A 14446-nucleotide genomic window follows, 5' to 3' on the forward strand; every position below is an offset into this window, starting at 1 on the left:
TATATCCTGCTGTGAAAGTAAAATGACCAGCTGGACGTCACTGAGCTCACAGGCTCCCACTGCGTGACCGGGATTTATTGAAGCTATGGCTAATAGCGCTCAACATGGACCCCAGCATTAAAGTTCAAACTTTACCACATTTGGATTATCGGGTGTGTAGTGCCCACTTCACATCGGAGGACTTCTTCCCAGTTCAGGAAAGAAATGAAGGCCAGAAGATCCAGAGAATGAACCTCAAAAAGAATGCCATTCCAGCGGCTGCAGGAGGAGAACAGGTCGAGGTAACAAGACGCTAATAATATTCATTTTTTTCTTTACTAATGTCTAGAGTTGGCTAGAATGTTATAAACTTGTTCCTACTCCTTTTGAGCAACAGTGTACAGAATATTTTACTGTTTATGTACAACTCTTGTCATTGACAGATATACTTGTATCATCCTTTGTTGTTGCTCAAATGAACTAAACAGTAAACATCCAGCCTCGAGACATTAGGAAAGAAAAAAATAAATAGCGTTAGCGTCTTGTTACCTCGACCTGTCCTCCTCCTGCAGCCGCTGGAATGGCATTCTTTTTGAGGTTCATTCTCTGGATCTTCTGGCCTTCATTTCTTTCCTGAACTGGGAAGAAGTCCTCCGATGTGAAGTGGGCACTACACACCCGATAATCCAAATGTGGTAAAGTTTGAACTTTAATGCTGGGGTCCGTGTTGAGCGCTATTAGCCATAGCTTCAATAAATCCCGGTCACGAAGTGGGAGCCTGTGAGCTCAGTGACGTCCAGCTGGTCATTTTACTTTCACAGCAGGATATATGCACACTGGAACCATTGTACCAAAGTTACAACCAGCTGAAAATAAACTCTGACTGACTAAAAAAGCCGATGGAGATGCCGTGGTCTGACTGCAGAGCAGAGACGCTGCTTCCATGTAAACAAACAATGAATGTGCGCCACGGCGCAGTGTGATGACATCATCGCTTCAGAGTTCCCGGAGAGTTGCTCAATCTAGCCGGTTTACAGACTTCCCAATAGCACTCAGTGATGCTGACTTAATAAATTTACATGTATCTACCACCCCACAACAAACATAAGAGAAAAGAGCGTCTGTAACGGCTGCATGTCGGCGCCCCGCCCGCTGCCGTTATATGGATATGGGAGCATCTAATTATCTCCGAACCAACTGCAAATCACACGATAGTCAAACGGGTGAGTAAATGTTGTTGTGACGAATGTGAAATAAGGTCCAGATTGTAAAAACGACCGTTCCCCTTTAATAAGCATTTTTGCTGAATAAGTCAGGAGGAGATAATCAGCTCCAGAAAAGTCTTACAGCGTTAAGGAGAACGTGCAAACAAAGAGTTAAAGAATCAAACTCACGCTCTTATTAAACCGTCGTGCCACCTGAGTCCCACCATATTTTCTCATGATTGTCACACCACTTCTGTTTGACCCGTCTCCGTCGGTCAGTGTTCCGGCTGCTTGAGGATGGGTGTATTTTTCTCTCATTCTCTACTTGTTGCTCTGCGTATCTGTTGTTAGACGCCCAGGTGGTGCCTGGCTCGGCGGGCGCTGTGCCTCAGGTCCGGCAGCCTGCTGTGGCTCCGACCCGGAGCAGAGGAAGGATGTGTCGCTCCCACAGTGACCCGGTGCTGATTGACCTCGCCGCTAAAGGTCAGTTTGATCATAAATTGTGGATTGAAGGCATGATTTCCAAAAAGTGAGTCTCAACCATCACTATTTAAGTTTTTGAAAACGTTGAAGTGGAAAGTGGATGCTTTATGTGTTGTGTACATGTTTGTCTTCAAATCTGTAGAATGGGACAAAAAGTCTCTGCTGCCTTGAACGTCCCAGTGAGCTCAGCAGCCTCCTTCATCCCTAGACTCTGAGAGTTTCAGAACAAACAGGATCTTCCTAGAGCTGAGCAGCCCATCTGGAGCCAGCAGCCTGGTTCATGCTTCCCATGTTCCGCATTGGTCCCTGTGACCTGAAATTCATCATCATAGGGGTCCGCGCACAGCCCAAATTTTGCGACTGTGTTGCGCCGGTCGCGTCACTTGCATATGTCCCCGAGCGCCACAGCAAACAAACCATGTCGGACGCTAACTTTGAAAAGCCATCAGGCTGGAGCTCCGTCTGTGATAATATACTGACAATCTAAGTGCTTATTTTCTATAAATCTGCAATAAAAGATAAACAGCCTGGAGCACCGGAAAAGCTCCCTGAGGATGAGAGGATCAGTGCACATGCATGGAACATGGGCCATATGAGCCCAAAATGTAGCTTGTGCACATCGGTGGTGCGTATTCGCTCCAGAGTGGACAGGCAGACGCGGAAAGCATGATCCAGGTTTTGACCAAGAAACCAGTGGTCACTCTGTCAGACCTGCAGTGTTCCTCTGCAGAGAAAGGAGAACGTTCCAGATGGACAACCCTCAGGCCAGAGCGGCCGCAACGAAGCCTCTGCAAGACACATGGCAGCCCAACTGAAGTTTGACAAAATGGACCTGAGAAACCTTCAAACCGGGAAAAACTGACTTCTCTGGTCCGATGAGACAAATATTGAACTCTTTGTTGTGGATGAAAGGAGTTCCGTTTGGGGGAAACCAGGTATCACGCATCACAAAGCCAGTACCACGGAAGCGTGGTGGACCTGTCACCAGGTCACTACCGTCCCAGCAGTGAAGCATGGAGGAGGCAGCATCAGGCTGTGGGGATGCTTGTCAGAATAGAGGGAAAGAGTATCATGGGAATGTACAGTCTTCCAGGATGAAACCTGCTCCAGAGGGCGTTGAACCTTAGACTGTCTCATCTCATAGCAGATGAATGACCAGATGGTTCAGGATGGCTCTGCAAAGGTCGTCCTGAAGGTCATAGCCGAGGTATCAGCGGAGGCTTCAGGATAGCTCTGACCCGCCAGGAGCCCTGCCAGAACTGAAACCGAAACAAACACATGGAATGTTTCATCGTGCATCATGTTGAAAGCTGCTGAGCAGTACCAGCAGAGCGAGTAGCTGCCTGAGGGAAGCACAGTTACTCAGAGTTAGAGCTCCAGAGAGCGAGTTGTTAAGATACCAGCAGTTCTGGGGAAAATCTCTGGTTCTCTGTCCTTGCATGGGTCATTGAATGAAGTTGATGCATGACTTGATTTGCTCCTTTTGATGGTAAATCTTCTACGTGATCCTGCCACGCAGTCATTCTGCAGTCAGAGGTATGCTTCATGTCGGATTAAACTTGACGTGCCTGTCCTCCTCCTGTCTTCCAGTGTGGAACAGCAGTGGCCTGGCCCTCGCTCCTCCTGCTGCCCTGCAGACCACAGACTCGTCCACCCAGACCTCCCAGCCCACGCTGGCCCTGCAGGCCCAGGCCCAGGCCCAGGCCCAGGTCACGCTGCGACGGGGGAGAAACGGGAAGCGGACCCACCCCCGGGCTCGACCCACCTCCATGGTGGACTACCAGAGCTACCAGCACACTCAGCACCTGGTCAGGAAGATCCTGGAGCAGCCCGCCGCTCAGGGCTTGGCTCCCGAGGTGCAGGAGCTGGTGGACAGCATCCGGAACGTGCTGCAGTCGGACCAGGAGCACATGGACGAGGCCGTGCGCTGTGCCAGCTACATAGAACAGGTACGCTCACCTGTAGGAATCCCCAGGATGGAGTCTGACCAGATCAAAGGAAGAATGCAGGCTCCCGCTCAAAATCCTGAATTCGGGTGGGGAGATTTCTGAATCTCCCAGGAGGATTTTAAAGAAAAATTTGAATTCTGATCTGTTGTGCCGGTGAGGAAGTAGCTTCTGCAGCAGAATCACACACATGAATCTGAGTGTTTTTTGCAAACCATGTGGTTTTGTTGCAGTGCTTCACTGACAGCTTCTGCTGGTTGCAGGTGTTCAGTGAGTCAGACTTGGCGTCCGGTCGTCCCAGACCTGAGCCACAGAGCGGCGCCGGCTCCCAGACGTTTCCCCGCCCCCCCTGCAGACGAGCCGGCCTGCTCCACCTGCCGAGCTGCGGGGACCTCAGCTCCTACACCTGCGCCGCGCTGCAGCCCCCGGACCGCCCGGGACCGAGGCCGGGCTCCAGGACCGGGCCCCGGGCCGCGGCCCGCCTGGAACACCCGGAACGCGCCCACAGTCTGATCGGCGTCTTTCGAGAGACGGTGCTTTGAAGTGACGTTCGCCGACTTTGCCTTATGTTACTTTTCAGAGGAAGTAACCTGGACTGCAAATCCAACCTGTGTGTGTGTGTGTGTGTGTGTGTGTGTGTGTGTGTGTGTGTGTGTGTGTGTGTGTGTGTGTGTGTGTGTGTGTGTGTGATTTTATAGAATGATGTCTGTTTGCTTTGGTAAGAATGGCTGGATACCTGGAATGTGAAGTTTTTTCTATGATTTCTAAACATTTACAGATTCAGCAGTGGGGACGGTTTGTCTCGCCGTGACAGCTGTGAAGAACAGACCTGTCATTGTTACTCAGTGTTCAGATGTGATGGTTACTTTCATCACACCCATATTCTTATAAACGTTAATGCTTTATATTATTGGCCTTTAAGATCGTAATAAACATTTGTTTCAGAAGGAAGAGGTCAGAGTCAGTAGTAATCATTCATTTGAGTTCAAGCTGATTTTGTCATTTCTTAGTTGCCTTTGGTCCACAGTCCAGCAGAGACGCTCTAAAACAGGGCTGTCAAACGCAGTTTCACGGAGGGCCACAGCAGGGCCTGATTTAACTTATAAATGTAACTAAATGTAACTGAATGTAATGCAGAATAAATGTAACTACTCCTTAATGTTTAATAACTCTGAATGTATTATTTATTCAAATTATAAATATAACAGTTACACAGAGAAAGAAAGCTTGCTCTTTCCTTTGTTATAGCACAAATCCTTTTAATTTGTCAGGTTATGAAACCTTGAAACCAGCATTAGGGTTAGGCTTCAGAGCCTTGAAACCACCCCTACACCCCTTAGAAGACCCCCAGCTTTCATTTGCGCCCATCCCCAGCTCTCCAGCTCTTTCCCAGGCTGAATTAGAGCTGACTTTGCAGAATCTGTCAGTGAATGTTGGAATCTGTCAGCCAGACAGATTCTGCACTGGGGCCCTAAAATCTTCAAAAAAAAAAATCAACTTAGGGACCTAAAACCACCTCTATACCACTCATACCCCTTTCCCACTGGCCTAAAAACCCATTGAAACCCTAAGTCATGGCAGTGGGAAAAGGTTTGAGCCGGGATTTCGACCCGGGTCGTTGACCCTGCAATCGCCCCGGTAAATTCCCGGGTGAGTTTCTACCGGCTTTCAGTGGGAGGGACACATCCGGGAACTTACATGATGACGTCGACGCAGCGCGGCTAAGTTAGCGCGCTAGTTGTTGTTTCTGGACACAGCGTGAGATTTCCTTCGTCAGCAGTGGCAAGATAGCGAGACCAGAGAGCTTCCCCTGATCCGTGGGGAAGAGGAGATTCGTCTACAGGTAACAGGGACTGTTTTCCGCTGCATTGTTTACTTTCGTTTTGCTCCGTCGCGCTGATGATGTCATCAACGTGGGACACCATCAGTGCGGGAAAACACAGCGACAGCTCGCCAGCAGGAGGTGAGACGCGGGTCTGCAGGCGGTGGGAACAGAGCTTAAATGTGTCAGTCTGGTTCGATACTACAATATAATATTAGCATAAAGCAATATAAACATGTATTTATGAGCCCCGCCTTCGTCTCATAGACCCCCATGTTATCCGAAAAAGCGCCGGTCAGCGTCAGCCAATAGATTTCGAGCTTCCGCCTTGTCGTGCTGTCAGTCAAAGTGTGGAGCAGCCAGAGAGCACGGCGCTCGCCCAGCAGGGGAGAGTTAGCTCTGCAGCAGATATATCCACCGTCTGCTGAACATCCACCGGAAACAGCTCAACATGGAGGATGCTGCAGGACTCAGAGGCTCTCATTTTCACCCGACGGATAATAGCGTGCACAATTAAAGGGGCGTGGCTTGGTCGCTCATGAAAGCAGAGGGAGGGCGGAACGTTTGATTAAAAAAACCTCTCTCTTTCAAAACTCCGGACACGAGCTTTAACTCTTTAATATCTTCATTCTGAACAGAAGAAAAAATATCCATGTCATGAAAGCTTTGCAAGCTGCAGTCGCCCCAGTTTCATCTTTTGGTGTGAAATGCAGCCAAACTCTGGAGCTTCTTCCTGACGCCAGGCTGGAAAACTCAAAACCAAACTACACCGGCCACACACTGGAAGCCCCTGTCTGGTCCAGCTCTGCAGCTCTGTCACTCACACTCTTCTGGTGTGTCTGCTGTCAGCTGATGGAGGTTGCCAGATCTGCCCCAAATATAATGTTAAAACCATCCAACAATAGGAAGCAGTCCAAACCTCCGTCTCTGTAGAAAATGCATGTTAAAACTGTAAAAACCAGATTTGCATTTAGAAAAACATAGCCATTCCATCAACCCACCTCGGGTTCAAAAGAAGCTTGATTGTGCAGAAACCCGTCCAATCTGGCAACACAGCCGCTCTGGTCATGGAGCTTTGTTTTGTGCAATTTTGGTGTCTTTGACTTTCCTACAATGAGTAAGAACAGCATCATTCATTCTTCTAATGCATATAATGATTAGATCGTGCTGTTTGTCATATATTCTACCAGAAGAATTACAAAAAACAATCTGAAGGCAAAAACACGACACAGATTTTATTTTGAAACCACTGATTTAGGAACACGTATCTACTTTACATCTGCCACCGACTTGTTTCTGTTTAGATTGAAGCAGCGGCTCCGGAGTGAGGAAAAATGGGATCCTTGCTAAAAGTTTGCGGTCCACGGCTCTGTAGCGGCGCCAGAGTGGACCGCAGCCGCCGGGGCTGCTGGGAGTCCACGTGCTCCGTGCATGATACGTCGTCACGCACACAGCGGAACCGATAAGCGGAATCGTTAAGGAGACAGCCAAATAATTCCTTGGAATGGAGACATGAGGAACCGGTTCTAAAGAAACAACGGTTCTCGATTCCCATCCCGACCCCCAGCTCTGTAGCTCATTTGCATAAAAAGTTACAGCCAATCCTGGGATGTGACGTTCAGTGTTGTATAACTTTGCATCCCAAGGCCACACTGGCCTGAGAAGGTTGTCATATTGTTCAGGTCACCCCCAGCTTTCATTTGAGCCCATCCCTGGGTGTCTCGGTCTTTCTTCAGCTGAGTTACAGCTGACTTTGCAGAATCTGTCAGCCACTGACAGATTCTGCACTGGGCCTCTAAAACCTTCAAAAATCAACTTAGAGCCCTGAAACCACCTCTACACCACTTAGAAGACCCCCAGCGTTCATTTGAACTCGCTGTCTAGTTCTTTCTTAGGCTGAGTTACAGCTGTGTAACGACACCGGTGTCCAGTACAGTCTGTTGACACTCAGTCCTTTTATGCTCCCACGGGCCACATAAAATGACTTGGTGGGCCACATTTGACCCGCAGGCCTTGTGTTTGACATGTGCTCATTGTATATGTGGTATGTTGATATGGTACGCTTAGACTGGTTCAAGTCCTTCAGTTCTTCAGTCTCATGGTAGGGGGCTCCAGAGTCCAGTTCTCTAGAGTCCAGTTCTTCTGCCTCATGTTGGAAGAACACAAGTGTTCCAAGAACACCTTTGTGACTTAACATCAAAAGGATAATAAAAGTTTCAGTGTGATAGTGAAATTAAACTGTGTAGTTGAGATGAAGCGTCGAGGTTTCATCACTCGGCTGCTCAACATCATTTTGCTTCAGTGAAATGAGTGAAAAGCCAGAAGTCCTTCTGCAAGTCATTTATTGTTGTCATGACATTTACAAACATTCTGGTCCTGGTACAGAAATGTAGCTTCAACAGCAAGAGCATCACACAAAAAAAAAATTGAAAAGCGAGCAAATAAATAAACGTTGCTGCTGTTTTGCAGGAATGGTTCTTTCCTTGTTTGTGACATGTGACACTGAGCTTAATGTTTCAGTTACATTCAGAATGAGTGCATTGGTAAATGACTGCTGTCTGGAGCCAGCCTCCGATCCCTGACCGACGAGTGGGCGGGCGCGCACACACACACACACACACACACACACACACACACACACACACACACACACACACACACACACACACACACCCTGTGCTGGAGCATTTTTCTACATTCCACTCCTCACAAGTGAGAAGATTCTTTCTACAGTCTGAACTTTGACCCAAACACACAGAAACAGTAGTATATAGCTTTACATAGTTTTCTATATAGTTCACTTATATGTGTATTCCTCTATATCCAGCAGTTTTTTTTAAGTTTGCTTATTGAATATTAGTTTGTAATCACACATCACACATACACTAGGAGAAAGAACAAACAGTGTATTCACATGATTCCTGGTGAGTCCAGAAACGTTTCTGTGTTTCAGTGGTAACACCTCAGAGTCCAGAAGGAGTGGGAGCAGTAAGTAAGGCCAAGATGAGCTTATCGGACGAGTACAGACATCTGCAGAAACATTGGTTTTGGAAGTTTGGGTGGGGGATACAGTGGAGCTTCAAAAATAAAGGAGTCCTGTTCATGACTGTAGTGTGACGTGGAACTAGAAGACAGAGGTATTCAGTTCTTCTCCACAGCCTCTGGCAGGTGAAAGAATGTTAAACCCTTCAAACTGAAAGAGCTCTTGAAAACTGTGGAAACAAGGGCCATCCTCTGTAAAATGTGCATTGTGCTCTGGGTAAAGGCCAGCACACACTACAGGAGTTTTTATTCTTCCCCGATTCAGAGACACGAGAAGACAACAGAGGACAGATCGCACCGGATCTCCCTCTCCGGATCTCCTGGTGTGGGGAGTCACTGTGGAGCAGAACACACCAGAAGATTCTTCATCAGAGAATCGGCTCCTCACTCCTCCAAATCTCATGTAGCCCAACGTGACTCTGAGCGGCTTCCCTTCATTCCCGTTTACATTCATCTCCACCTCAATAATAAGAGGAGCTCATTCATTCCCCCAGCTCATTCATTCACATCAGCATCGCTCCTTCAGCCCCCCTCCAATCCAAGAGGGAAACATGGCTTGAGATAATTTTCTTATACTTTTCCCTCTACATTTGATAATAATTCAGCTTATGAATGTTTTTTTTTTTTGACTCCAGAGTGGAGGGGTAGAAATGTTACTAGGAACAGTCTGTGACAAATAAAAGCTACTTTTTTAAATCACCAACTATCTTAAATCCTTCCTTTTGTCCCCAGATTAGACAGTTTAAACCAGAATAAAAACAGGTTGAGCTTTGATTAGTAAAAGTTTCACTCTACTCCGCTCTGTTGCTCTGAAGGCACAGAGTCAGGGAAAGTTTTTTTTTTCTTTTCCCCCATTCTTCCGTGATGGTTAATAACGGAGATGAATTAAAACATTGGGATTATTGCAGGACTGGCGGAGATGCAGATGAATGAATCAGATCGGAGTTTGGGTCTGAATGGAGGAAGTCCAGTTCATCCAGCAGCGATAGGATTAACCATCACTTTCTGCATGCTGGGTTTAGGAGATCTGGCTTTTCTGTTTCACTGTCATATAGTGAATATATTTCACAGACATACAGTATATCCATGTCTCACTGAAGGGGATTTTTTTTTAAAAAAGCAGCAGCATTAGCTTGGCTGTTCAGCCAATCAGGGAGCTTTATCAGGAGGGTGTGGACAGGTCGGCTCGGATGTGATCGGCGAGCAGGACACCACACACTGAAGGATCTGCAGTCGGAAATACTAAACATGTTCTTTATCTGATCTCCCCTTCCGACGCCTCCCGAGAGGCTCCGACCAGAAAAAATCTCTCGGAACACACCGAACACCACAGGAAGAACTCATTTGCATACTCCCGACAATCGGACCTTGTCGGTTTCGATCCGGAGGAGCAGATCAGGGCAAAATCCAGCCCGATCATCCTGTAGTGTGTGCTGGCCTTGAATGAACAGTCTGCTGACCAGCTCATTCAATCTCATAAGAAGAGTTTGGACCACTTTAGCAGGAAAAAGGAAGCTGCGCTGCCTTTTCCTCAAGCGTTGCACGGAGTGGATGATCTGAAGGAGCAGCAGGTGCAGCTACAGAACAGTAAACACAGCAAAGGCTGTTTGGAATTCAGTAAAATGAACTACAGTGACCAAACTGTGACTCAACACTGCCCCCGAAGCACCAGACTAAAACGAGTCCCTTTAACCTCAGTCAGATCCCTTTGTTTTCCTGGAAGCCTTCTGAGAACCAAACATGTGCTCTCACAACAGGCCTTCAGAATAAAAGCAGTACAGTCAAGAGTGTCTTATTGTGGTTTTCCATTCGAAGCCCCAGGCTGTGATCAGTGGAGCTGACCCCTACAAAGGCCCCAGCCCCCAGGTAGGACGCCACTGCGACGAAAGTCAGCTCAGACCGGTTTAGTCTTATTGTGGAGGATGTGGACCCATCGCTGGAATGGAACACGCTTCTTTGTGTGAACAGCAGCTGAACTGTCGGATTCGGTTATGCATTGTGTTTTTCAAACTCATGGTTCTACACAGATTCTCATTCTAATTTAGTGGAATTGCCCCGGGTTAGAGGGTCCTCTGGTCAGTCCTCTGTTTAGAGGGTAGAGGGTTAAATGGGAAGAGTCCAGGTATGACTTTCCCAGGAGGAATCATCTCCGTCATTAGAGCTCACAGATAGAGGAAGGTGCCCTGATGATAAAATCAAGTTTTTCAGCATTGGATTGGTAAATTTAATCCAACAAGTAACAGCAAACGCGTCAGTTGGAATTGAACGTGTTTTTCTCCTCAACATGTTGGTTTATAGCTTTTAAGCATGAGTCCCTGTGTATTCCTGCCGGTTAGCAGGACATTAGTTCGTGGTGTCATCATCAATCAGTGTTGGCTTTGTGCAAACCAACAAACAAAGAAAACATGAGGTGGCACAATACCTCATGTGGCGATATCGGTGCTAACCCTAAACCCCTAACCTCCTAGCCTCTAACCTTGACCCTCTGACCCCCTAACGGTTTACATCCTAGATGAATGCAGGTCCTCCTGAGACTCTGGAAGCAGCACAGCGAGCAGACGGCAGCAGCCACGCTGTGGAATGGGATCGACATTCACTTACGCTTCATGAAGCCATCTCAGACTCACTCCACAGTACCTGGATTATACTATCACAGGGCTAAATATTCTATGGATTCAAATGTTTTCCACATTCTGCAGAAAGGTTAGCTGATGATGTTTCCTTCAACATTCTGTCTATGATCGCTCAGCTGAAGCATGAAGACAGAATGCCCTCATCTTTCTAGGACGGCGAGGCCTGCTTTCACCTGGATTCCCAGCATCCCTCCTGCTCCAGGAGAGCTCGTTGTTCAAGGCCTCTTGGTTCTCAAGAGCACAGGTTTAATTGAAATACTCCTTTGCCTTTGTCAAGTGATCACGAGGAGAGTAATGTCTGTCAATAACTTTTAGTTACAATCAGTTCTCGGATGTGGAGCTGATACAGAGCAGTTCATTTCATGAGCTTCAGCAACACGACCCACACTGCTGCTGAGCAGCCAGAGCTGCTATGTTCACGTAATCAGTGACAGACGACCAGGAGAAGATCCAGGATTAGCTTTAGAAATCTAACCTGATGCCTTTTGAAACTAAACAGTAGTTCTGATCTGTGAACGTCTTGGAGAGATTTCTGAGGCCAAGTGCTTTGGTTCAACCTTTAGAATCTGCCTGAGGTGTTCCAGCAACGTCCAGGGCAGAGGAGGGTTTTCTGTGGGGGGGGGGGGGGGGGGGGGGGGGTGCAACTTTTTTCTGTTTTTGTGGCACTGCAGCTGAGTAACCAACCAAGTAACCAAGGTGGAACTTTTCTGTGGTACAGTCATAAACAGATCAATGCTTTCTGAGCTTTTAGAAATGTAAACATGATTGTGGCAAAGCCAAGGCCACTTCCTCTGCTCATAGCTGTCGTCTCCAAACGGCTGCAGCTGCAGGTAAACCTTCGTCTGGAGACGGAGGCAGAGCTAAACACTCAGCCAGAGATGCTGCTGCAGGGCCACTGCTGGCCCGAGTGACTGAGAAAACACTCATTTTCCATTCTGGTGTCTTGTGTAAGCACTTCAATGTGGAGGAATCAGTCATTGGTCACAGGGAGAGCAGAGCTCAGAGGATGCAGAAGACGACCACTACTTCAAAATACAACTGTGATACAGTCGGAAAGCTTAGCTGTTACAAAATGACTGCGAATTCAGCTGCTCCAAAGCAGGCGACGTACGGAATGTGATGAGCAGTCGTGTCTTCACACACTCATCTGACAGCAAGCTTTTCAGCACAATCAGAACCAGCGAGTGTTACCGTGGAGTGCAGAAACACAGGAACACTGTGAGAACAGAGAAATCCACTCAGGTGACGGAGATTTGAGTGGGTCAAGACACAAAAAGAAAAGCTAAAAAATACCTCCTATATGATAAGAATGCGCATCATTAAAACTGATCAGCCTTGGTGTGATTTGGTGAAGACAGGCTGGAGTCGGGTGTCCTGCCCGTGGGACAGCGGGTGGAACATGTCTCCCAACAGAATAACATCCACAACCTGGGAAACTTGTCATTCTTCACATTAAAAAACTCAGGGTTCTGACGTCTTCAAGGAACGAGCTGTTTTTACCGTTCGGCCCAGCAAACCGCTAATTCTGCCAAATTGACCAAAACTGGGCTTTATACTGAAATGAAGAAGTTTAAGGACTTTAAAGATGTTTACATTTATCACTATTGTCCTTGATCATTTCTACTATTTGACTATATTTAGCAACAGAAGTTTTGTCATGTTTTTCAATTGATGTTCGCCGTTTGAAATGTGAAAGGTTTCTATCTGTTAAACATTTAAAATGTTCCTGCACTTTCATCAGCTCTAATCACTGAAGACATTCTATCAGTTTGTGACTTTATAGATCTTTTCTGTTGCCATTTTTCAGCAGTTAAACCTCTTTGGGTGTTCTCAGGAGTTCCAGCTGTTTATGTGCTGTACCAGAACTTCATGCTTTTCAGGCAGTTTTTGTGGTTTGAGCTGTTTTCAGCTAGTTTGAGCTATTTTAGCAGATCAGCGCTTCTGTCTGGCCTTTTAGTTACCAATTTCTCTTATTTTACCAAACATTCAGGCAAACCTGCACTGTTGGAAGAGAAATCCCTGCTGACTGAACCAAATCTTGAGGTTTCTTCTGTTGGATTCATTCATTCATTCGCCCAGTGAGAAAGGCAGCCTGTGTGACGCACACTGAGAACGACTGCAGCGCTCCGAGAGTTTCTTTAAAAGCTTTTTTCTAACTAAGGTTGTTTGAACTGAACAGCAAAGTTTCTCCCTTGTTTCTCCTTCAACATGCGGTGAGAACAGTGAGCCATGAGGAGCTAAGGATTCTGGGTTGCTACTGGACTGCTGAAAGAAGCATAAACGTCTTGAAACCAAGCGGAGCCAGTCTGCCGTTCCCTCACGCCAAGGAACCGAGACACGGCAGCTGGCTGCAGACCGCTGGCGTTACGGGGCAGGCGGTGAGTCGGTGAGACGGGGTGAAGGAGTGAGGGGGTGAGGGGGTGAGGGGGTGAGGGGTGAGGGTTGGTTCTTTGCATCTTAAATGTAAACAGGCTGCTCCTGGGCGGTCAGCAGGCGGTACATGGCGGCAGGCATCGTCTTCATGTGAATCTGTGAAGAAACAAACGACACATCAACACACCAGCTTCACACGTGTGTGTGTGTGTGTGTGTGTGTGTGTGACAGTCTGCCTCTGCTCACACACCGACAAACAGCTTCAGCTCCACAGACCAAACGGCTGCTGTACTGCCTGGCATCTGGCTACAGGGAAACGCTCAGGCTCACTGGAATTGTACTGAGAAGGGGAGCCACGGAATGCTGGACTCACAAAACCACAGGAAACACTGCAAGAAAACCCATCAGTCACTGGGCCGCTGACCATATCAACAATCATCAATGACTGGAGGATCCACATGAACTGCTCCAGCTCAGCGGTCCCACCTGACCTGACCCCCCCCCCCCCCCCCCCCCCCCCCCACCGGGTCCTGGACCCTGAGGGGACGGCGGTGACAGCCGTGAGGGTCTGGGGCTGGAAGATGCTCTGGCTGGAGGGGTGTGTGTGAGCGTGTGAGCGTGTGAGTGTGTGAGTGAGTGTGTGAGTGTGGCGCTTCTCCTCTCGCTCCCTCTGCCCCTGTTCTTTTTCAGTCTCCCCATTCCTCTGCTGTGTTTGGGCTCCTCCCCCTCCCTGCCTCTCTGCACCAGATGCTCGTGCTCTCATGCTGGGTTTTCAACCCGCAACTTTGGTTTCTGGTTTCATAACAAATAATTTTACAGAATTCAAACATTTCTCACTTTAACTGTGAGTGAAACTGGAGCAGCTTGGCGCCTTTCTGAAGTCTCCATATGTAACAGTGGGAGCTGAGCTCTGCCTCAGGAGATCACTGCGGATCTCTGACCTGGAACTGGAGCCTGGGAGGT

The 14446-nt window shown here is 47.8% G+C and overlaps 2 protein-coding genes across 3 annotated transcripts in view; one reads left to right on the top strand and one right to left on the bottom strand.

Moving 5' to 3' along the window:
- Positions 1-4810, top strand: part of fam189a2 (family with sequence similarity 189 member A2) — a 39023-nt gene extending 34213 nt beyond the window's left edge. For both annotated transcript variants that reach the window (XM_030105252.1, XM_030105253.1), the window contains 3 exons: positions 1536-1667; positions 3258-3616; positions 3877-4810. In XM_030105252.1, coding sequence (XP_029961112.1) covers positions 1536-1667; positions 3258-3616; positions 3877-4155 — 770 coding nt within the window. In that variant the 3' untranslated portion in view covers positions 4156-4810. The remainder of the gene's footprint in view (positions 1-1535; positions 1668-3257; positions 3617-3876) is intronic.
- apba1a (amyloid beta (A4) precursor protein-binding, family A, member 1a) overlaps positions 1-14446 on the bottom strand; it is a 56442-nt gene that overhangs the window by 5400 nt on the left and 36596 nt on the right. The window contains exon 13 of the mRNA XM_030105398.1: positions 13568-13639. Coding sequence (XP_029961258.1) covers positions 13568-13639 — 72 coding nt within the window. The remainder of the gene's footprint in view (positions 1-13567; positions 13640-14446) is intronic.

The sequence above is a fragment of the Salarias fasciatus genome, chromosome 12 (genome assembly GCF_902148845.1).
Source record: "Salarias fasciatus chromosome 12, fSalaFa1.1, whole genome shotgun sequence".
Classification (NCBI taxonomy): Eukaryota; Metazoa; Chordata; class Actinopteri; order Blenniiformes; family Blenniidae; genus Salarias; species Salarias fasciatus.